The sequence below is a fragment of the Megalobrama amblycephala genome, linkage group LG14, assembly GCF_018812025.1.
Source record: "Megalobrama amblycephala isolate DHTTF-2021 linkage group LG14, ASM1881202v1, whole genome shotgun sequence".
NCBI classification, from domain to species: domain Eukaryota; kingdom Metazoa; phylum Chordata; class Actinopteri; order Cypriniformes; family Xenocyprididae; genus Megalobrama; species Megalobrama amblycephala.
The window spans coordinates 50,243,659-50,268,764 of record NC_063057.1 but is presented as its reverse complement, the minus strand read 5'-3'; the positions used below and the strand labels follow the sequence as shown (position 1 = coordinate 50,268,764).

Below are 25,106 nucleotides of genomic sequence, written 5' to 3'. Positions count from 1 at the left end.
GAAATGGCCAGCCTGCAGTCCAGATCTTTCACCCATAGAAAACATTTGGCGCATCATAAAGAGGAAGATGCGACAAAGAAGACCTAAGACAGTTGAGCAACTAGAAGCCTGTTTTAGACAAGAATGGGACAACATTCCTATTCCTAAACTTGAGCAACTTGTCTCCTCAGTCCCCAGACGTTTGCAGACTGTTATAAAAAGAAGAGGGGATGCCACACAGTGGTAAACATGGCCTTGTCCCAACTTTTTTGAGATGTGTTGATGCCATTAAATTTAAAATCAACTTATTTTTCCCTTAAAATTATACATTTTCTCAGTTTAAACATTTGATATGTCATCTATTTTGTATTCTGAATAAAATATTGAAATTTGAAACTTCCACATCATTGCATTCTGTTTTTATTCACAATTTGTACAGTGTCCCAACTTTTTTGGAATCGGGTTTGTATATTATATTATATTATATATATATATATATATATATATATATATATATATATATATATATATATATATATATATATATATACGCACACACACACATACAGTAGAATATATGGAATGAAAGTCTGAATATATGGAATGGAACTTGAATATATTGAATGAAAGTCTGAATATATGGAATGAAACTTATATTCAATGAAAACTGATGTCATCAAAGCGCCATCTTGTGTTTTTCATTTGTGATTGTTCAGATCTAGTAGCAAATTTTAAGTAATAATGAATTCATAAACACGCTGGCAAATGCATGGACGGGCCAAAATACTGGAAACCGGACTCAATACGCTTCTAACGATGAAGAAATCCATTCGCTATTTAATCACGGTAGACTTAACGCGGTAAACCTCATAGGCCAAATTCCTGCATGTCCGACAACAGAAAGAAACATGCCTTCCACCTCGACCTCACAGGGACCACCCACAGCATCTCCTATCTACAATCTTTGCCCGTTCACTCGAAAGGGTCCTAGACAGAAGAGGTAAGAATAGAACTGAATGCATTTGAATTGCGGTTGGTAAGAGTTTTATTTCAATCAGTCATAGTAAAACTCATAAATATCACCGGTATTAGGTTTGATTTCAGACGTAGTCAATATTAGGCTATATCTTTAAATTTAAGGTAAATAAATTAGGCTTGCTAGGTTTTATTTAAACTTTGAAATGAATACTTTGGATTAGTGCACTGCTCTGTTAATGGCATGTATGTATGTATTTATGAGTAAAATAAATTATGAAGTTACACACTTTAACAGTGCAGTATGGTAAGAGACAAATAATGAAGGTTGACTATGAACCACAAAAATAAATAACTGCAGTTTACACTAAATTCATTGTAAACACAGTTCACAATTGTGAAAAAAAAAAACAGCATATGCTGGTTTATACTGGTCCTTAGCTGGTTTGAGCTGGATTATGCAGGCCCTTAGCTGGTTTGAGCTGGTTTATCCTGGTCCTTAGCTGGTTTGAGCTGGTTTATGCAGGCCCTTAGCTGGTCATGAGCTGGTTTAAGTTGGTCAAGTGCTGGTCCTGACCAGCTTAAACCAGCTGATGACCAGCTATGGACCAGCATCAAATCAGCTTCCATGGTTCAAAACATAATTAACCAGCATATGCTGTTTTTTTTTACAATTGTGAATTGTTTACAATGAATTTAGAGTATATATATATATATATATATATATATATATATATATATATATATATATATATATATATAAAATACACACACACATGCAGATTAGGTTTATTAACAAGAAAACAAAAACAAGAGCATCTACAGTGAAACATCAACTGACACTGAACAAGGGAAAGACAGGGGTATATACTGTATACACAAGATAACAAGGGGGCGTGGTAAATTGTCCTATATATATATATATATATATATATATATATATATATATATATATATATATATATATATATATATATATATATATTAAACATCTTAGTAGTAAAATTGTAAGTTTTCCTCTTTTTTTACTTTTTTTTAGGCTGATATTATGAATCCAGAGATAAAAAAAACCCAAAACCTTGTAATGTATAAAAATAGATTTGCCAAGGATGGCACTGTAATTGAGATTTGTGGTATTCCCTTTGAATCTGCGAATGAATTTAAAAGCAGGCGTCTGTGTATGATCACACAGATCAGAGCTCTTTATCGCATTAAACCTCACTCATTATGATAGAGGATGGCTATTACTGGCTCTTTTTCATGCCTCATCTGCATACATTTCAATAATTTCAAGCAGCCTTTTGATGGAGATGGCACTCACCGTTAGATGCTGTGAAATCAATCGCCACTGTGAAATTAATCTGAGTCCTGCACAAAAGAGAGACAGAGGAAGGTAATGGTTATTTTAGTCATGCTTCAATCTTGTGAACATTAAGATGCTCCGGGTGCAAAAAAAGTACATTCATTTAGAAGTGGATATGGTTATAAATAAAGCCTATTCAGGAGCTTCCCTTGCAAAAAACGTAGTATACTTCAACTTCATTTTATTAAGTATCCTTAAGTAATGTTCAAGTATATTTTTAAGTATACTTTATGTAGTAAATATAGTAATATCAATGTACTAGTAGTAAAGCTGTAAGTGTTCATAACTGCTTGGGACTAAATTGGCCCACTTTTTAGTATATAAAAGTATAACTTTAAGTGTAACAGTAGTAAACTTTAAGTGCACAACAAGTTCACAACTATGTTTCTCATATGTACTGCATCTTTACTACAAATGAACTTATAAGTACACTAGTAGTTGTAATGTCTTGTTTTGGTTTTATGTTTCATGTTTATGATTCATGTTTTATTTTCAAGTTCATGATTTGTTTCATTGCTTTGTTTGCCATGTGTTATGATGTGACCTCATGTGATCTTGTCATGTGCTTCCCTAGTCTCATGTGTTATGTTGCCATTGGTTCTTTTAGTCATGTGGTTTCCCACATGGAAAGAACCTATATGTGGATATATGCGCATATATGAAACCTATATGCAGTGTATATGTACATATATGCTGCATATATGCACATATATGATAATATATATGCTGCATATATGCGCATATATACTGCATATATGCTATATATATGCTGCATATATGCGCATATATACTGCATATATGCTATATATATGCTGCATATATGCGTATATATACTGCATATATGTGTATATATGCCACATATAGGCAAAATTGAGGTGCATATATGTGCATATACAGGAAATATAGGTCTCCTGTATTGCTTCTTCATATCCATATATATGCCCTATACATACAAGATATGTCTTCTATATAGCTAATGGCAGGATCTGGTCATTTTGTAGCTCATATCTCATTTTTGACTGTCATACATGATGCCTAGCTCATATTTTCTATTATCAAGGCAAAAACTAAGAATTAACGAAAAAAATTATGCAAGAACTTATGTATGTGCGAATGTAGCAGTTATGTATTTAGACAATTATTTTGTGATTCCACTTGCCATGACCATATTTGGGGTTTCCTGCCACCATGCTGACTTGGGGTGTTGACGCACTTTGCTGCTTCCCAGTCTGCATGAGACATCACAGCGGTAGGTCGCACAAAGTTTTTGCGGTGATTCAATTAAGGCCATGTTTCATGTAACAGCTGAATTCACATGATATATTTGTATGATTGTAATCCAAAACCCCTCTGTGATGTACATTCAGATGTTTCGTTGATTATTTTTCTTTACTTAAGTTACTTTTAATATCTCTCTTTCTCAGCGTTGTGCGTTGCTGCCGCATGCTGTTTGTATGCTGCACAAGTCCTCATATATTGCCATTTGTGTTATACAGAATAAAGTGAGGACCTGATGGCAAGATTTTTCGCAGTCTGTCTTTGATTACGACACAACGCAGAAAACACACCGCTACACGAACACGTGAAATTGGTCCCACATGTAAAAAAAACTTATATAAACATATATGTTTCAATATAGGTTTGATATAGGTTTTTAATATATGTGAAAAAAATAAAATTGGCCGTTTTCCTATATTATGTGTACATATGTGTACATATATGTGTGCATATATGTGTACATATATGTGTGCATATATGTGTACATATATGTGTGCATATATGTGTACATATATGTGTGCATATATGTGTACATATATGTACATATAATATAGGAAAACGGCCAATTTTATATGTCACATATATGTAAAACCTATATCAAAACCTATATTGAAACATATATGTTTATATAGGTTTTTTCCATGTGGGTTATCAGTTCTGGGGCACGTTCAAGCTCAAACCGGTGCGCAACGTTTTACTACGGTTTCCGTGTTGAACGACATGTTTCCTGGAAACGGTGTAAAACAGGTTTGAGATACGTTTTCTCTTGTTTGGTGGGTGTGTCAAAAATGTTAGCCCACTCAGCATCAACATGCATATAAACCACGCGGTATTAAAGAAACAGCTTGTAAATGTAATTAACATCAAAATTCACAAGAGCAAGTATATTGTTTGCACATGTTTATTTACATTAATGGCAAAATAACTTAAATAGTAAGAGCACAAGTATAGATCTGGAACTTCTTTAAGTCTGTCTAAATATCATTTAGTAATTGCAATGTTTTCTGGTCCATATCCTTTCCTTAGGAAGGTGTGCTAGACACTGATTAATGTGATAAACATAATAAATTCTACACTTATATATTTTGTTATTGTATTGTGGAGTGATACTTTCATAAACTTTTATAAACATAAAGACAAATGATGGATCACAATAATTAGAAACCACAGTTTTCACAAATCCCTTCACTCTTTTGTGATGTTTTATTCTGGATGGCAAGGGCAGTGACTGTAACATCGAGCATATTTTGCAGTATTAAACACGTATTTACCGACTTCATCAGGCTCCGAAAATTCTTCAAAAAGAACACAAAGAATGTCCTTCTCAGCTGCCATAGTTGCATCTCTTGCGTCATCAGAACGGGGTGTTCAACGCACCACCGTTTCCGTTTAAAAAACGTTTCGCAACGTTTTGTCGGGGCTGAACGCAGCCCTGTTTTGTGATTGGTTTATTGTCTTGATTGTTCACAGGTGTTCCTCGTTTGTCATTAGTCTATTTATAGTGTAATCCGCTGCTTTTGAGTTTATATTTCTGTTCAAGTTTATTTCAAGTCAAGTCATGTCAAGCCACGTCTTTGTTTTTGTATTTAGTTCACGTTTATGTTAAATAAAACTGCACTTGGGGGTTCGCTATGCTCGCCTCCAGTGGAATCATTACAGAAGTTTACTATTTTTTGATGATCATGTTATTTTACATTTGTGTATGCAATCTTCTATCACTTGTTTCTGCTTCTTCTTCACCTGTGTTTTGATGTGGAGATTCTGTACTCTTTCAGAAGATGATTCAACAGCACCCCCTCCCATATAATAGTGAAAACATGGAAAGAGTAAAGTAAATTTGAAGCAAATTCCTATGTACACTACCAGTGTACATAGGAACACTACAAAAATTCAGATACTTTATTATTGTTATTGTTATATGTTATTATAATATATTTGTTTTCTTTATAAATCATTATTTTCAGACAATAAGTTTATAAGACAGTATGTGTCCCATGTCCCACCCACCCGGGTTCCTTCCTGGAGGTGCATGAGGAGCGCATGGGTTCGTGGACGGGAACTTTTACTGCTCGAAACAATCCCAGTGGCTCCTGCTCCCTCACCAGCTTTGATGGTGGGGTTACACGTGCATTCCTCCTGTGGAGCGGGCCGTTGTTATGCAACTGTGCCCTAACTCCACGTCTCCCTTCCTAGACCTGTAAGCATTCATCGGATCCAGGCCTGTGTGGAAGTCGCCTCTGCCCTACACACTATGGTACTGTTGCAGGTCCATTAGGCCCAGGCACTGAAAGACCTGCATGAGGGTGGTCATGATCCACAAGTTCTCCAAGAACTTTGTGCCACAATGGACCTCGCACTTCAAGTGATGAAGGTTACAGCGCGGTCAGTGGGTTGTGCAATGTCCACGATGGTGGTCCAGGAATGCCATCTCTGGCTGTGTTTGGCTGACATGAGGGATACCAACAAGGTCAGGTTTCTTAATTCCCCCATGTCCCAGACCGGCCTCTTCTGCGATAAGGTCAAGAACTTGCAAGAAATAAAGCTTCAACCCCAGACATTTCCAAACAGCACAGCAGTAATGACTTTATGAACTTCTTTACTTACAAGATTGATAATATTAGAGAGAAAATTATAACTATGCAACCGTCTACTACAGTATCACATCAGACAGTGCATTGTAATGTCCCTGAGGAAAAACTCTGTTCATTCATTGCTATAGGTCAGAAGGAAGAATTGAGGAAGAAATGTCTAAACTCGTTAAATCATCTAAATCAACAACATGTATGTTAGACCGTATACCGACTAAGCTATAGAAAGAGATGCTTCCAGAAGTCATAGATCCTCTTCTTAATATCATTAATTCAACTTTGTCATTAGAATATGTACAGAAAACTTTTAAGCTGGCTATTATTAAACGTCTTGTTAAAAACTGCAACTTGATCTTACAGAATTAGTCAATTAAAGGCAAATCTTGAATCTACCTTTTCTGTGAAAGATACTAGAAGATACTAGGCAGTATCCTCACAACTATGCTCCTTTTTAGAAAGAAATAGTATCTGTGAGGATTTCCAGTCAGGATTTAGACCGTACCATAGTACTGAGTAGGGCTGTGCAATTAATTGTACTTTCGATTTCAATTTAGATTTTGGCTTCCAACAATTATGAAAACAAGATAATCGAGGTAAACCTATTACTCGTGTAATCGCGGTGCACTTTCATTCCTCCCAAACCCAAACTTAACATCCAAATCAGTCGAATAAGAGAGTGATGTAAAATGCTGCTAAACTGCGGGACATGCTTGATATTAAACAGTGTTATTAAAAGCGCATTAAGCTGCGAAAGAGACGCTGTTCCCTAGGTGGTCGAGACGGGGTGGAACATGCATAAGCAAAGTATACTGTGGGCTTCAGATATGCGCCTAAATGGTCAAATAGTCTACACACAAATATATCGAAATGCCTTTTTGGTAAGGTCCTCGTAAATGCAGTCAGTCTTAAGTGAACACTGAGAAAGTGCGCATGTGTAACATTAGGCCTATATTTTGTCCGTGCAGCTCTTAAAGTGACAGCAGCCAACATTAATGACTGCTGCAGTCACTGTTAAACTAACAAGAAAAGACAAAGATAAAATCACTCACTGCTCTTGAATGAATAACTTTTTTAGTTTTAGATAAGGATTAGTCTATATTTAATGTATACAGTAGTTACTTTACATTTGTTTACTTTATTCAATTTCTGTTGTATGCTATTACTTATCTGAATACCACTGTTAGTACATCTTCCTGAAAAACCTAAAGCACTTGTAATTTCATTCTGTTGTATTTTTTTTGTTGGGTTTTGTTTGTAATTAGTTTCTTTGTTCTTATTTTATTGACTGTTTACTTATGTAACTTTTTACTTTAATCTAGTATTAGTTTTTGCTGAAGTATGGATAATTGTGAAATTTCACTGACATTTAAAATTACTCATATCATGAAATAAGACTATGATCATATCACCCACCAATAATCTTCAAGTCAAGTCATCATTTATATAGCGCTTTTCACAATACAGATTGTTTTAAAGCAGCTTCACAGTGATAATAGGAAAATTAATTGACAGACTGTTTTGGCTTTACAGCAGCTCTAAGAAAATATTATTATCAAGCTAAAGTAGGTTTTTGATTGAATCACTTCCGTTGTAAAAATTGTTAATTATTAACTTAATCGCCACTTAAATGACACCTTTCCCACTGAAAAGCAAAGACCTTTAATGCATTCTTGCTGTTTATTTACATGTTTAGTCTATAGTTTTGCATATTTGAATGTGTATGTGCGCAGACGCTTGGTCTTTTTTACAAAGTGATATTGCCAAATTAATTGTCTGGTCCGCATAATACAGAAAAATTAGTTGTGTCCGCGGATCTATGCGAACTGGAATAATTTTGATAATGTTTTATATATACATGGGGAAAGGAAGGGAAGGAGGCCTTCGCAGAGGATAGTAAAGTTGACTGTGTTTTCATCGGGTCTAGGCACAGGTCCTTCATCTCAACTGGATACGGCCTGGATCTGGCAGACTACAGCAAACTTCGGGATAAACAGATAGAGACTAATTTTAGAGTAGACGCCATTCTTCTTATGATGTAGCGAGCACATCAGGTGCTATGGGAAGTATTCCTGGTTCGGGCTGACCTAATTTAATCGTGTTAAATAATCATGATTTCAATATTGACCAAAATAATCAAGCAGCCCTAGTACTGAGACGGCTCTCATTAGAGTTACAAACTTATAGAGTTACAAGTTCATGCGTTTATGACCTCAAGGCTAGACTACTGTAACGCTCTACTGGGTGGTTGTTCTGCTCGCTTGATAAATAAACTACAGCTCATACAAAATGCAGCAGCTAGAGTTCTTACTAGAACTAGGAAGTATGACCATATTAGCCCAGTTCTGTCATCACTGCATTGGCTTCCTGTTAAACATCGTATAGATTTTAAAATCTTGCTAATTACTTACAAAGCACTAAATGGTTTAGCTCCCCAGTACCTAAGTGAGCTCTTAATACATTATAGTCCTTCACGTTTATTGCGATCTCAGAATTCAGGCCAGCTGATAATACCTAGAATATCAAAATCAACTGCAGGCGGTAGATCCTTCTCCTATTTGGCACCTAAACTCTGGAACAATCTTCCTAGCATTGTATCTTTTGATGTACTAAAAACACATCTCTTTAACCTGGCATACACATATCACATTATCAATTTATATTTTCAAATCCGTTAAAGGATTACTAGGCTGCATAAATTAGGTCAGCTGGATCCGGGAACACTTCCTATAACACCAGATGTACTCGTTACATCAGAAAAAGAATGGAATCTACGCTAATATTAGTCTTTCTGTTTATCCCGAGGTTTACTGTAGTCAACCGGATCTGGGCCGTATCCAGCTGAGACCAAGGATCTGCGCCTTGACACGACCACAACGCAGCCCTGAAGTATCAGCAGAGATCGAGTCAACTAGATCGAGTCAACTAGATTGTGAAGACATCATCAACATGACAGCCAGTGCCACAGTTCCTCAACAGACCGTCCATACCGGCGTGATGAATACGATCCTCAACTGGACTCGACCACAACGCAGCCCTGAAGTATCAGCAGAGATCGAGTCAACTGGATCATCCATTGTGAAGGCCTCATCGACACGACAGCCAGTATCACAGTTCCTCAACAGACCATCCATACCGGCGTGACATGACTGAGTAGTAGCATTTTTGTAAAGGTATCGTTTAATTTATAACATGTACAACTGTTTGTCTATGAACATATAAGTTTGTTGGTGTTTGTTAGAGAAATATGCACTATAATACAGCTAACTGGCTAGTGAAGCAAAAACGAGTTGCTCTTTGTATATGTCCTTGATGCAACCAAAAATAGCAACAGAACTATACGTTTAAAAGACATGTACAAACAATAAAACATACTTACAGCAGCTTCTGCTTTTAAAGTGGGAACTGCTTCTTTCAGAAATAGCCTTTGTGTATTCAGTAATAGTCATCCAGCATTAAACTCATGTAGATTTGTGAAAGCTGTCTTCTGTGTAGAAAATATCACAGATTATAATGGGTTCTATTATCTTTTGATGCGTCACGCCACTCGCGTCCGGTGTACACAACTCTTCTCAATTATGCTGCGCAACATGGCCTCTCCCACTTTGTTGCGTGTTCCCGGCGGCGTGTTTTGCAGGGTTTATGATGTCACCAACCCGGGAAGAAGCTCGTTGTAGTCCAAACCGGTCATTTTTGTAGGCATTAAACTGACATAACTTTAAAAGACAATATCCCCACATACATTGAACTTTCAGCGCTGTAACTTTGCAGATACTGTTTATGCTCAAGCAGCAACATTACACACTAACTAAAGTTAAAAAAGTGAAATCGCATTGAACCACCCCTTTAAATGGTTTAGCTCCCCAGTACTTGAGCGAGCTCTTAACACATTATAGTCCTTCATGTCTATTGCAATCTCAAAATTCTGGCCAGTTGATAATACCTAGAATATCAAAAATGACTGCCAGTGGTAGGTCCTTTTCCTTTTTAGCACCTAAACTTTGGAATAGTCTTCCTAGCATTGTTTGGGAAGCAGACACACCCTGTCAGGTTAAATCCAGACTAAAAACACATCTCTTTAACCTGGCATACACAACACATTATCTAGTTCTATGATTCAAATCATGAAAATTGTTAGGCTGCATAAGTTAGGTCAGCCAGAACTGGGAACACTTCCCATAACAACTGATGTACTCACTAGATCATCAGAAGAATGGCGTCTATGCTAATATTAGTCTCTCTCTGTTTATCCCGAGGTTTACCATGGTCTACTGGATCCAGGCCATTCCTGTGCTTTGAGTTTGAGGGTCGGGCATATCAGTAAAAGGTCCTGCCCCTCGGGCTGTCACTGTCTCCCCGCGTCTTCGCGAAAGTTGCGGAGGGAGCCCTTGTTCCCATGAGAGAACATGGCGCTCGCATCCTCAACTATCTCGACAACTGGCTTAAATTCTTTCAGAGGCTCCTGGGGCATATGGCAGCCACAGGGGCAGTAAACCTGTTAGGTTTGCTTCATATGAGACCGCTTCAGCACTGGCTTCATGGCCGAGTCCCGAGATGGGCATGGCAACGTGGCACGCACCGAGTGGCAATCACTCATGCCGCCAAGCCTTTAGCCCGTGGTTGGACCCTTTGTTCCTTCGGGCAGAAGTGCCCCTAGAACAGGCGTCCAGGCATGCTGTGGTGTTCACAGATGCCTTTGCCACTGGCTGGGGTACAACTGCATTGGCACATCAACTGCTTCGAGTTGCTAGCAGTAGGTCTTGCACTAAGCCACCTGAAGAGGTTGTTACAGGGCAAGGACGTGCTGGTCCGTATAGACAACACTGCGACCATTGCGTACATCAACCGTCAAGGTGGTCTACGCTCCCGTCGCATGTCGCCCGCCATCTCCTATGGAGCCAGAAGCATCTGAGGTCGCGTTGGGCCATTCATGTCCCGACAAGCTTTCACAAGCTGCGCTCCCGGGAGAGTGGCGAAGCAGTATACCCTGTTTTGTGGGTCAGAAATGCTTGATTCATTGACTCTTAAATATTTTATGTATTCTTCACTTTAGGAGGAGGGAGCGTAGTCTCCCTCCACCCTCAAGGTTCATGCTGCCACATAGATGGCAAGTCAGTGGGGAAGCATGACCTGGTCGTCAGGTTCCTTGGGTGGTGAGACGGTTAAATCCTACTCGACCTCCCTCCATTCCCTCTTGGGACCTTACCCTGGTGCTTCGAGCACTTCAGATTGCTCCCTTTGAGATTTTGCACTCAGCAGGCTTAATGATTCTGTCTATGAAGACTTTGCTGCTGATCGCATTGGCCTCCAATAAGAGGGTAGGGGACCTGCAGGAATTTTCGGTTGATGAATCGTGCCTACAGTTCAGGCCGGGTGACGGTACTGAGCCCCCGGTCCGGCTATGTGCCCAAGGTTCCTACCACTCCCTTCAGGGGCCAGGTAGTGAAGTGCTGCGCCCAGAGGAGGCAGACCCAGCCCTGACTTTGCTCTGTCCGGTCTGCTCTCTGGGACTGTACATAGACAGAACTCAAAGCCTCAGGACCTCAGACCAGCTCTTTGTCTGTTACAGAGGTCAGCAGAAGGGAAAGGCTGTCTCCAAGCAGAGGATGGCCCACTGGATAGTGGACGGCATCTCCTTGGCTTACCAAGCACAAGGCGTGCCCTGCCCGCTCAGGTTGCGTGCTCACTTTATGAGAGACGTTGCATGGGACGCTGAATGGGAACGTCTCAGTTACAAAGGTAACCCTCATTCTCTGAAGGAGGGAACAGAGACGTATGTCCCGTTACCATAGTCGCTGTACCCCGCTGCGCACCGGGTCATCTGCTCGGCTCCTCAGTGAAAACCTAAGGAATGAATTGAACCTGCTGCTCATTATATACCCACACTGCGTGGCAGAGCAGCTGCTGCAAATAACTGCATGCCAATGTGCATTGGCTCGTTTTAGTTACACTTGAAATAGATTGGCTTCTCTAGCGAGATTCGTCGGTCTGTCCGACATACGTCTCTGCTCCCTCTTTCAGGGAATGAGGGTTACCTTTGTGACCGAGACGTTTCTTATTTTTATTTTAAAAGAAGTATACTAATAGCACACTTGAATAAACTTCTTTTTCGTAAGGGTTATAAGGGTTATAAGGAAATGGATAATAAACACAAGTTTATTTGTATAGCTCATTTCCCACACACCAGTAGTCTCAGTTTCATTTTAAATACATTTTTTTAGGACTGACGTTTGGGGGGAAAACACGCTTTATGCTTAGAGTATTGTGTTGTTAGCTTAGCAACATGCAAACTTTTCACTCTAATATGATGTTAAATCCAATATGGTTTGTGTGACCAATCCCACATGGAAAAAACCTATATAAACATATATGTTTCAATATAGGTTTTGATATAGGTTTTACATATATGTGACATATATAAAATTGGCCGTTTTCCTATATTATATGTACATATATGTACATATATGCACACATATATGTACACATATATGCACACATATATGTACACATATATGCACACATATATGCACACATATATGTACACACATATATATATATATATATATATATATACACATATATGTACATATATGTACACATAACATAGGAAAACGGCCAATTTTATATATGTCACATATATTAAAAACCTATATCAAACCTATATTGAAACATATATGTTTATATAGGTTTTTTCCATGTGGGACCAATTTAACGTGTTCGTGTAGCGGTGTGTTTTCTGGGTTGTGTCGTAATCAAAGACAGACTGCGAAAAATCTTGCCATCAGGTCCTCACTTCAAATGGCAATATATGAGGACTTGTGCAGCATACAAACAGCATGCGGCAGCAACGCACAACGCTGAGAAAGAGAGATATTAAAAGTAACTTAAGTAAAGAAAAATAATCAACGAAACATCTGAATGTACATCACAGAGGGGTTTACGATTACAATCATACAAATATATCATGTGAATTCAGCTGTTACATGAAACATGGCCTTATTTGAATCACCGCAAAAACTTTGTGCGACCTACCGCTGTGATGTCTCATGCAGACTGGGAAGCAGCAAAGTGCGTCAACACCCCAAGTCAGCATGGCGGCAGGAAACCCCAAATATGGTCATGGCAAGTGGAATCACAAAATAATTGTCTAAATACATAACTGCTACATTCGCACATACATAAGTTCTTGCATAATTTTTTTCGTTAATTCTTAGTTTTTGCCTTGATAATAGAAAATATGAGCTAGGCATCATGTATGACAGTCAAAAATGAGATATGAGCTACAAAATGACCAGATCCTGCCATTAGCTATATAGAAGACATATCTTGTATGTATAGGGCATATATATGGATATGAAGAAGCAATACAGGAGACCTATATTTCCTGTATATGCACATATATGCACCTCAATTTTGCCTATATGTGGCATATATACACATATATGCAGTATATATACGCATATATGCAGCATATATATAGCATATATGCAGTATATATGCGCATATATGCAGCATATATATAGCATATATGCAGTATATATGCGCATATATGCAGCATATATATTATCATATATGTGCATATATGCAGCATATATGTACATATACACTGCATATAGGTTTCATATATGCGCATATATCCACATATAGGTTCTTTCCATGTGGGATCCTTTAGAAAGTAGTTGCCTATGTAGAGTGTTCCAAATCACTACCGTTTGAGGTTCCATATTAGTTAGGATGTTACTTTATAAGGTAGCTGCCTATGTAAGCAGTAAATGGCAAGATTTCAAGCAGTGGAACAGATTCGATGGAGTGTAGAACAATGAATTTCATGAGGTCTACTCTGTGTCTGTAATGTATGGTCTTTCAAGGATATTAAGGCATCAGAAATGGGTGGTTGGATACATTGAGCTGGGATGGGTTTGTGTTTTCTGGGACATTGAGACAAGCAAACTAATAGCGTAAGTACAGATCTGTCTCCTCTCATTAGACTACTCTCATTACCGAGGTTACAGCTGCAGACACACACACACACACACACACACACACACACCGCCAAACTAGAAATACACTCTTAAAATATGTGCAAGAGTGTGTATCATCCTATCCGCTAGATCCCAGCATCCCAGCGTGCCTAAAACAACATTATTTTCATAAATTGCAATAAAAATGGTCAAGTAAACTTGAAATACCCAGGCTGGAACTAGTTTGCTTGTAGTAGCTGTAGTAATGTTTCTGGGACAGATATATGACAACCTTCATATAACAAAGAAATGTAGAAACTGATTGGATGTATTACAGAACCAAATGTACCCACACAAATGTCTCTCGAGTGTCACTTGAGAAGAACTAGATGGCATTTGTATGTATTTTAGGCACATTTTTATCTTAGTACCATGCTAACACAAAGCCCAATAGGAATCAACTGTTGTGTACATTGCATGACTGGTCCATAACTGTTTTTAAAGTGATACAGTTCACAAAAATTAAGACATTTTATACACACACACACACACACACACACACACACACACACACACACACACACACACACACATACATATACATACATACATCATATATATATATATATATATATATATATATATATATATATATATATATATATATATATATATATATAATTTAAGAAAATAAATTATAATTTTGGATGAACTATTTCTTTGAGAGTTGCTGCCTATGTAGTGTGTTTCAAATCAGCCACCCATGTGGGCACGTAAATGGTAAGTATGCCACCTTTTTTGAAAAAGGAATTGGACAATGATACCCTAGTGATTTCACAGAAGAGATGAGCATGAGGCAGCTGAGTAAAGATATCCTACCATTACTCACATTCAGTTGATACTGAGCCAGTCATACCATCTGTTAGGATAATGGTTACAGCTCTCAGAAAACATGTTTGTGACACACCACATACCAAGTGTGCAATACAGACATATTAATTGTTACATAAAATTCATATTCATAAATTATTCTTGTTTTTCCATGGGATTTTGACTGGTTGGCTACATGAATTCATACATTCATTCTGCCAATCATTTTCAAAGAAGAATGTTCACGTGACTAATAAAGCCTCAAAAGGTTCCAAATTAGTACACATCCAAATGGATATTACTAGCCATGACTCAACTTGTGAATGCAAAGAGGAAAGTATCTATATTAGAGACATAAGAGTGAAAGCATAACTATCTGCAGGTGAAATTCATAAGTTCATTTCTTATGTGGAGATTCTTCAAGTATCACACAGGAACCTCTGACTGTATGGATGTTTAACTTCAAGGGACAGCAGAGCTCAATATTCAGTAAATTCACACTCCAGATAACAGCAGCAAAAATAATCAGTTGAATGGAAAAAAAATTCAAACCATTTTCTGAGAAGATTTTATTTAATAGATCATGGCCCCACACCACAGACTCTACCAAAAGTATTAAACATTAGTAATTGGCCATTTGACTTCTAAAAATGTCCACAAGTAAGTAACTAGTTTAGGTTGAAGAAGAGAAGTCTTAGTAATCTTGGAAGTAGGAAATTTTTAGATATAATATTCGAGGGTTCATCAAAATCTCACAGCTGCTTATAGATACTTGACCACTACACATGTCACTACACATGTTCAAATGTGCCCAGGCCAGTGCAATCATCTGCTATCATTGGCTGATAATGTTTACAAATTGGGAACTTTCATGTGCATGTTTGTTTTATGTGTTCTTTACATTCTATAACCTGCAAATGCATAGTTTCCTACTTATAACTTACAAGAAATTGCCCTCAAGTTTTGCCCATTACAAAAAAAAGGAATATAGGGTAACAGAAATGTGACATGACAAATGCGATGTGACAAAATTGAAAGTGAAGTTCACGGCGGGGTCAGGTGACGCATTCAATAGAGTAGCCGTGTTGATGACGAGGCTCTGGCAAAGCCTTCAAAAATCTCCCTCTCTAGACTCAATATCATCTCTGAGAGTGCAGAACTTAAATGTAGAAGTAACAAAGCAAATTGGTTCCTCAAGACCTGACTGCCCAATCTGCTTAACACTGAATTCAAGAATCACTAGGTAAAGATAGTGCGTGAGCATCGTGTCCCTTCACGCATTCCCACATCAGGAGGAAGATAGAGAGCGCTGATGGTAAAACTACATCATTTATCATCAAGACAAGGCACGCATTTTGCAAGCAGCGAGAGCCGTGAACAGTGATGGGAATAACGGAGTTATAAATAAATGGTGTTACTAATGGCGTTACATTTTTCAGTAAGGAGTAATCAAATTAATTACTGTTTCCCCCATTACAACGCCGTTATCGTTATTGACAATAAAATGCGGTGTTACTATAATTGAGCTCACTGAAGTGGATTTCACCCAAGTACGCTCTATCAGCCATAGGACCTGCAAAGTTTTTTCTCTGGTGTGTGTTGGGGTGGGACACAGACTAAATGATGATTGGTGTGTGACTAGAGATGATAGACCTGCAAAGCGTTTTGTTGTAAAGAAATAGTACAGGTTAGTCATACACAAATATAATTTTAAACTGATTATAATGTACGATGCTCTGTGTGTGTCTGTGTCAGAGCATGCGAGCAGAGCGTGAGCTCAAATCAGAATACTCTTTGTGACATGCATGATCGAAAATATGTGAAATAAGTTTTTTCTAGTCGACTAGTAGTCGTTCATGTACGTGTTCATTTAAGCCATTAGTTGAATAATTACATTTATATTAATTTAATTTCTTAAATACTGGAGAGAATAAACCGTAATAATGAGCGTTTACGTAATATAGGCTATATAGCACTCAATCGCACACAAAGCTTGCCATAAAGAACCGGCAAGTAATGATTATGAATGTGACAAAAAAAGGCAAGGAGACATTTTAATTGTTTAATAAACTAATGTTTTCTGAATCAGTGTTGGCTGCAAAGATGAAGTTGACATTGCTGACTCTCATCATCTCCACATAGTGGACACGCCTAGAGAGAGAATGCACATTTAATTCGGATTATATAATCAGAGAGTAGCCTATTTCTATTAGTTTTGAATTATTTCATTTAAAAGTAGACATTTCAAGCTTTTTATAGATATAAGACGCGCTCCAGTTCACATGCAAATGATCGCGCCAGCGCCTCCATGTCATGATTATATTGTCTGCTATATTTGCTTCTTATTTATTAAATCCAGGCAATTAGTCGATGAAACATTGATTAAGATTAAGATACAATTTTTATAAAATGAAATTCATTTTAAAGAAAGGCTTTCTACAAAAAAAACTTAAAGAAGTGGTCAAAATCATGTCTGACCCAGTCCATGTCTCCCGATATATTGCACATCTTATGATGTATTCTATCTTACTCATGCTGTTCACTTTTCATAATCAAACAGATTAAATAAAAAATAACATTATAATAGGCCTATTTAAACATAAATATGAAACTAAATACATTTTCTTTAATAGCTACCAACACATATAGTATAGTACAGTACAGTGAAAATGTCGTGAGCAAGAGCGGATCATGAGTCACAAGTTGGATCAAGCATAATTTATTTTTAGACTTTTATTTTTAGATTTGTTGGCCAGTTGTGGTCTGTGCAATAAATATTAAAAGTTCTAAACCATCTATTGTGTTTTATTGTTCCACTATAGTAATGATATTTACAATAATATATTGAATTTGATAGGTGTCTCTAACATTGTCCCACAGCAACATTATAATAGTGTAGATTAGTGTACAATGTTTTACGATAATAAATTATTCTATTTAGTGTCCATTTCATTCATTTAACATATTTAATATTGGGGGCATCCAAGTTATTTGACATATTTATTTATTTTTTTTTTTTAAAGTAACGCAATTCCCTGGTAATTAGTTACTTGATGTAACTCAGTTACTAACTCAGTTACTATTTGTGAGAAGTAACTAGTAACTATAACTAATTACTTTTTTAAAGTAACATGCCCAACACTGGCCGCAAGTCAGCTGGTCTACAAACGCCATAACATCTCTATCTTTGAAGACTTTTCTGCGGCCATAGTGAGAAAAAGACAAGCCTTTGGAAATGTGAAGAATGACTCAGTGAACGAGGAACTCACTTTGCCATGATATATCCAGCGACTCTTTGAGTACAGCACAACAGTGGTGAAAAATTCTTCAAACAACCAACAGAGGCAGAGTCATTTCTGGACAGTATGCCCGAACCATCATCCACCACTTCGTCAGGTACAAATCGCCCCGGAGAGGCTGAATGACATGGTAATAGACTGAATGTTTTCTGTGACATACTTCTACTGATGCGGACTTAATTCTTGCGACATAACTAAGCAATATTTGTAATAAATTACTGTTCAGAGTTTGAGGGGGTAGATGATTAAGGGGAAAAATATAAGGAGAATATAACGATGGTATGACTTAAAGACAGTGTTGGGCAAGTTACTTTAAAAAAGTAATTAGTTATAGTTACTATATTAGTTATAGTTAGGGGCAGTCGTGGCCTAATGGATAGAGAGTCGGACTTGTAACCCAAAGGTCATGGGTTCGAGTCTCAGGTCCGGCAGGGATTGTCGGTGAGGGGAGTGAATGTCCAGCGCTCTCCCCACCCTCAATACCACGACTGAGGTGAGACCCTTGAGCAAGGCACCGTACCCCCAACTGCTCCCCGGGCGCCACAGCAATGGCTGCCCACTGCTCCGGGTGTGTGTTCACGGTGTGTGTGTTCACTGCTGTGTGTGTGCACTTGGATGGGTTAAATGCAGAGCACAAATTCCGAATATGGGTCACCATACTTGGCCACATGTCACTTCACTTCACTTTCACTTTACTAGTTACTTCTCACAAATAGTAATGTTAGTAACTGAGTTACATCACATACATCAAGTAACTAATTACCAGGGAAAGTAACTATTGCGTTACTTTAAAAAAAATTAAAATATGTCAAATAACTTGAATGCCCCCAATATTAAATATAAGTCTAAGAATAAATTATTCTTGATCCGACTTGTGTCTCATGATCCGCTCTTGTTAATGAAATTTCTCTGTACTGTACAATACGTGTTGGTAGCCATTAAAGAAAATGTGGTTTCATATTTATGTTTAAATAGTCCTAAGTTATGTTTTAAATTAATTTACTTGATTATGAAAAGTGAACAGCATGAGTAAGATGCATCATAAGATGCGCAATATATTGGGAGGCATGGAGTGGGTCAGACATGATTTTGACCACTTCATTAAGTTATGTTTTGTAGAAAGCCTTTCTTTAACACTCTGAGGTCTGAGGGTATCGCCGGCGATACCACCGTGGTTTTTTCTTATCAGTGTGAAAGAGACTCAAAATACTCCGTCAATGTTGCACATACAATTAAGAGTTATACACCATTTTAATCTGTGGAATATCTTCTTTCATTTGTGTACACTCAGAGCAAAAAGAAAATGTTGTGCTTTTTGTAAAATAAAGAAAACTAACATGATGCGTGATCTCTCGTCTCCCTCTGAACGAAGTCCAATCTGATAGTTCTCAGAAAATGAACTGTAACTTAGTGAATACTAATCACAAAAAAATTACACTTATGTCTAAAAAAAACTCTTCTTTTACTGAGGCATTTGTGGACAAAAGGGGCAGAGCACCCTCCGGCTGCAAGTATGAATTAAAAACACAGCATCCAGCGCTCATAAAGATGACAATAAATATAGAATAATAAATATTACTCCTCTGTATAGAAAATTGATATAAACATATGAGAATCCATCAATATTTCTCCAAATGTGTATGCTTTTAAGCATATTAAGAAATTATGGTCAATATAAGATTTTAAGAGTCAAAATGTGAAGCTTGAGTCTTAGATCTTTTTAATGATGTATAGTTTGTCAACTGCACATCAACATTTAGGCTCTATAATATAACAAATATAGTAGCCTATATGAAATGCCCTAGAGGTAGGAATGTTCAGATGCTTTGCATCACAGAAATACATTATATTTTAAAGTATATTAAAATAGAAAACCATTATTTGGTTAGAGACTTGAGACTTCTTTTAAAAACATTATAATGGCAATGTGTTCGATCTTTTGACTGGTACTGTAATTTAACATAGGCCTATACAAAATTTTCTTCATATCATGTGCAATAATATGTGCATGCATGAGATCACAAAAATCATGTTTTTTTTTGTCCTGAGTGGACTTTAATCCTGTTATCAGCATGATCACAGAGGGTTTTTTCACAGCCTACCTGACTGAAAGGCCTCATTAATATGCAAGTCATTTCAGGTCATTATTATGCAATTCTTTTGTCTTCTCAGGTGAGAATGACCCATTATTCATGATCATTCACGCCTCCACGCATACTGTGTTTCTTGACCAAAAGTGTCTTAGAAAATTTAAATCTCTCTATTGTTTTATATGAAGGAGTAGGAAGGATAATTTTTACTTCATTCTGAAGCAAAAACTCTAGTCTACAACCTCCAATACCCAGAATCCTTGTGAAGACAGTTTTAATATATTTTTTTTGGCCTTATTTCAGTGACATAAGTTTTTTGTTTTTTCAATAACCACGCATAAACGTTATTCCTTCAAAAACACAAACATGTAAATACATGTTCCTCACATATTATTGTAGCCTAGTTTGTGCTGAATACAGTGTAATGACACTTTTGTCATTAATATGTTTATGAACAACTGAAAAAAGCACAAATGTCAGGGGATGTCAAAACTTCTCCAAGGCCCCAAAAATCCTCAGACCCCTGAGGGTTAAAGTGAATTTCATTTTGTAAAAATTGTATCTTAATTTTAATCAATGTTTCATCAACCAATTGCCTGGATTTTGTAGCGTCTGGACCAATCAGGCACACAAAAGTATTCAATATATTTAATGAATTACCTATGAACTCACTTTATCAAAGTTTTGTGAACCCATCAACCTAAAACTGCAACCAGCACACAGGCCAACCTAGGTGTCCTGTTACAGATATATGGTACTTTTATGATCCGGAAGAATGCTGTAGAGACTAGTGACTCATTCTTCCTGAGAAGGACAAATAAACTCTCTTAATCCTATGTATTCTCTATATAACCACTTGGGAAATGTATAAACATGTATCCAATTTTCCCATCTCATGACTTTCCTTTTATAGGCTTTATTCTATGTATTAATTCTCTCTTTTGAACTATTTTGGTATTAATGTTCCATAGTTGCAAATGTATAGTTAACTGAGATCACATTGGCAGCATGTTTGGTATCTACGGACTCCAACTTTCATTTCCTATTTGGTAATTTATGTTACATGTTACTAACTCTGTGACATGTTAGTATTATAAGAATCTAGAAGGTTATTCTCTCATTCATCCAATCCAGTGTCTTATGCTAATATCTTGCTACAGAACAAAGACTCGTAAAACTTCCCTCTGAAAGGGAAACTCCTTATTGGCTCAGACACCTCAAGAGGGTGTGACATCTTCACCCCTTATATTCACTGATCACAAGATCAAACCCCCTTCTCTTCCTGCTCTTCCTCCTCTTCTTCCCTTCTACTGACAAATGCTGACGTCAAGATGACGCTTTAAGAAGCTAGAAGCTTCTAAGGAACCTCAAGCTTGTGCCAGGCCTCGGCCTAGACCTTCCATTCACCAAAGATCCTCTGAATCCAACTGGTTCTCTTTCGTCAAGACAATATCAGCAAAGATTCAACGGGAGCCTCCACAAATTGCATCAGGACAGTTTTAATTCAACTTGGAGAGACATGCAAGTATCAAACTTAGTCTCATTATCGGATACATCGAGTATCCTTACCCCTTTTAAAGAAGGGCCTGTTAAAACTAAACTGATGGTTTGCTCAACGTGGCATTTTTTTGCCAGTAATGGTAATGGAGTTGTAACGGGAGAAAAAAATAATTCGTTTGATTACTCGTTACTGAAAAAAGTAACAGCGTTAGTAACGCAGCGGACTGCCGAGAATCATATCAAAGCTCTTTGACCTTGCGGTGTTCTTTTTGAATACCGCACATTTTTTGTTTGTTATATCTAGGCTTCGTTCATGTAAGGAGACAGATGCTCACATTTGAGAGCAATCACTATTGCTCTCAAATGTGAAACTGACTAGTGTCAGACTTCCCTTGCCCATTCTTAAATATGTTTGTAAGATGTTAATTGTAAATAGTTATGTTTTCTGTTTGACATGCAGGGCAACAAAACTTTTTTTTCTTTTCTTTTTTTTTTTTATACATGGCATCACCGTTCATTCAATTGCTATGGGTACACCTTTCATGTATATCAGATTAACCCTCTGGAGTCTGAGGCTGATTTGGGGCATGGAGAAGTTTTGACATGCCCTGACATTTGTGCTTTTTTCAGTTGTTCATAAACATATTAATGGAAAAAGTGTCATTACACTGTATTCAGCACAAACTATGCTACCATAATATGTGAGGAACATGTATGTACATGTTTGTATTTTTGAAGGAATAACGTTTATGCGTGGTTATTGAAAAAAACAAAAAACTTAAGTCACTGAAATAAGGCCAAAACAATAATATTATATATGTGTTCACAAGACTTCTGGGTATTGGAGGTTGTAGACTAGAGTTTTTGCTTCAGAATGATATAAAAATGATGCTGCCTGCTTGTTCATATAAAACAATAGATAGATTTAAATTTTCTAAAACATCTTTGGTCAAGAAACACAGTATGCATGGAGGCGTGAATCATCATGAATAATGGGTCATTTACACCTGAGAAGACAAAAGAATCGCATAATGAGTTGTAATGACCTGCATAAATAATGAGACCTAGTCAGGTAGGCTGTGAAAAAACCCTCTGTGATCATGTCTCAAGCTCATCATGGTGTATATCAAACATACAGAGAAAACAGCAATACTGTGAAATATTATTACAATTTAAAATAATGGTATTCTATTATATTCTTTAGAATATAATGCATTTCTGTGATGCAAAGTGTCTGAACAATTATGTTACCTCTGTGGCATTTCATATAGGCTTTTAGCTTAAAAGCATGCACAGTTGGAGAAATATTGATGGATTCTCATATGTTTGTCAATTTTCTATACAGAGTGTCACGGGTGTTTTGGTTTTGTGTTCACGTTTATGATTTCATGTCTTTTATTTTGTAATTGATTTATGTTTCTTTTTTGCTTAATGCTTCCCTTGCTCCTCATTCTCCCTTAGTCCATGTGTCATATTCTGATTGGTTGGTTATAGTCATGTGGTTTTCAGTTCTGTTCTGTTATTGGTTCTCTTGTTCCTTGTGTCACTTCCCCATTGGTTGTCCTAGTCATGTGTTCCATCAGTTCTTGTATTTATAGCCATTGTCTTCCCCATGTTCCTTTGTCATATATTATCAATGTAACCTGCTGTCGGTGAGTCGTCTGTTCAAGTCAAGTCTGTTCAAGTCAAGTCTGTTCAAGTCAAGTCTGTTCAAGTCAAGCCATGTCAAGTCACGTCTGTTTTCATGTTCCTGTTCACGTTTGTATTTTGGATTATTGTCATTAAACTGCACTTGGGTTCTACTACACTCGCCTCCAGTGGACTCCCTTACATTACACAGAGGAGTAATATTTATTCTATATTTATTGTCATCACTATGAGCGCTGGATACTGTGTTTTCAATTCATACTTGCACTTGCTCTGTGCAACTTTAGTCCACAAATTAATGTAAAGAAGAACAACCATGTGACTCTCCAGGAACTGAACTAACAGAGGCTTCCAGAGATTGCTATGGCTATTCAAAACACTTTTCAAGATATTAAATACACGATTGAGACGATGTATGCATGTATCGCCTCAGAATTTGCGTCTGAATAGCGCTCCGTGGGCGTGGCCGCATTAGCGGATAATGAGCTGAATCACAGACTTCTGACATGGCTCTCTTTTCATACAGATTATATAAACAGAGAATATTTGTTTTTTTTATTTGACTTACACGATTTAAAACCTGACATTTCAACGTTTCTTTAGACATAAGTCTGATTTTTTTGTGATTAGTATTCACTAAGTTACAGCTCATTTTCTGAGAACTATCAGATCGGACTTCATTCAGAGGGAGACGAGAGATCACGCATCATGTTAGTTTCCTTTATTTTGCAAAAGGCACAACATTTTGTTTTTACTCCGAGTGTACACAAATAAAAGAAGATATTCAACAGATTAAAATGGTGTATAACTCTTAATTGTATGTGCAACATTGACAGAGTATTTTGAGTCTCTTTCACACTGGTAAGAAAAAAACCCATGGCGGTATCGCCGGCGATACCTCAGACCTCAGAGTGTTAAACAGACTACTCCTTGGTTATGTCAACAAATAAATCAATACTAAACACATTTAGCTGGAATGTAAAGGGTGTTCAAAATCCAGTAAAAAGAAAAAAAGATTCTAAACCATTTAAAAAAAGAACAAATTCATATTGCATTTCTGCATCTTCTCATCCATCTATATCTATCACTCCTAAAGACCCTAAAGAGCCTAACAGACAGCGAGTACATCAAATTAGTGAGAGACTGGGTGGGACAAGTATATGGCTTGTCATTCACCAGTAAGTAGGGGAGTTGTCATTCTTGTAAACAAATGTATACAACAATCAGATATTAATACATACTCTGATAAATCAGGATGGTTTATCCTGCTTAAAGCTACACTAGCTGGACAACCCATTACCCTTATGAATGTTTATATCCCCCCATATTCAATCTAACAAATTAATTACAAAGGCTTTTTCTAAATTCGCTGAATGGCAATGTGAACACAGTATAATCGCTGGTGATTTTAACTGTACACTGCTACCAAAAGTAGATAAATGTCTACCATCTAATGATAGGCCTTCCAACAGAGCACAAGCTCTGTATGAGACGTGAAGAAATTGGCCTGGTAGATGTTTGGCGAGCTCTTCATCCAAGAGATAGAGAATACATGTTTT

The 25,106-nt window shown here is 37.1% G+C and overlaps 1 protein-coding gene across 2 annotated transcripts in view; it reads right to left on the bottom strand.

Annotated features, from left to right (window-relative positions):
• Positions 1–25,106, bottom strand: part of LOC125246000 (copine-8) — a 175,217-nt gene that overhangs the window by 32,061 nt on the left and 118,050 nt on the right. For both annotated transcript variants that reach the window (XM_048156830.1, XM_048156831.1), the window contains exon 14: positions 2,276–2,322. In XM_048156830.1, the coding sequence (XP_048012787.1) occupies positions 2,276–2,322 (47 nt within the window). The remainder of the gene's footprint in view (positions 1–2,275; positions 2,323–25,106) is intronic.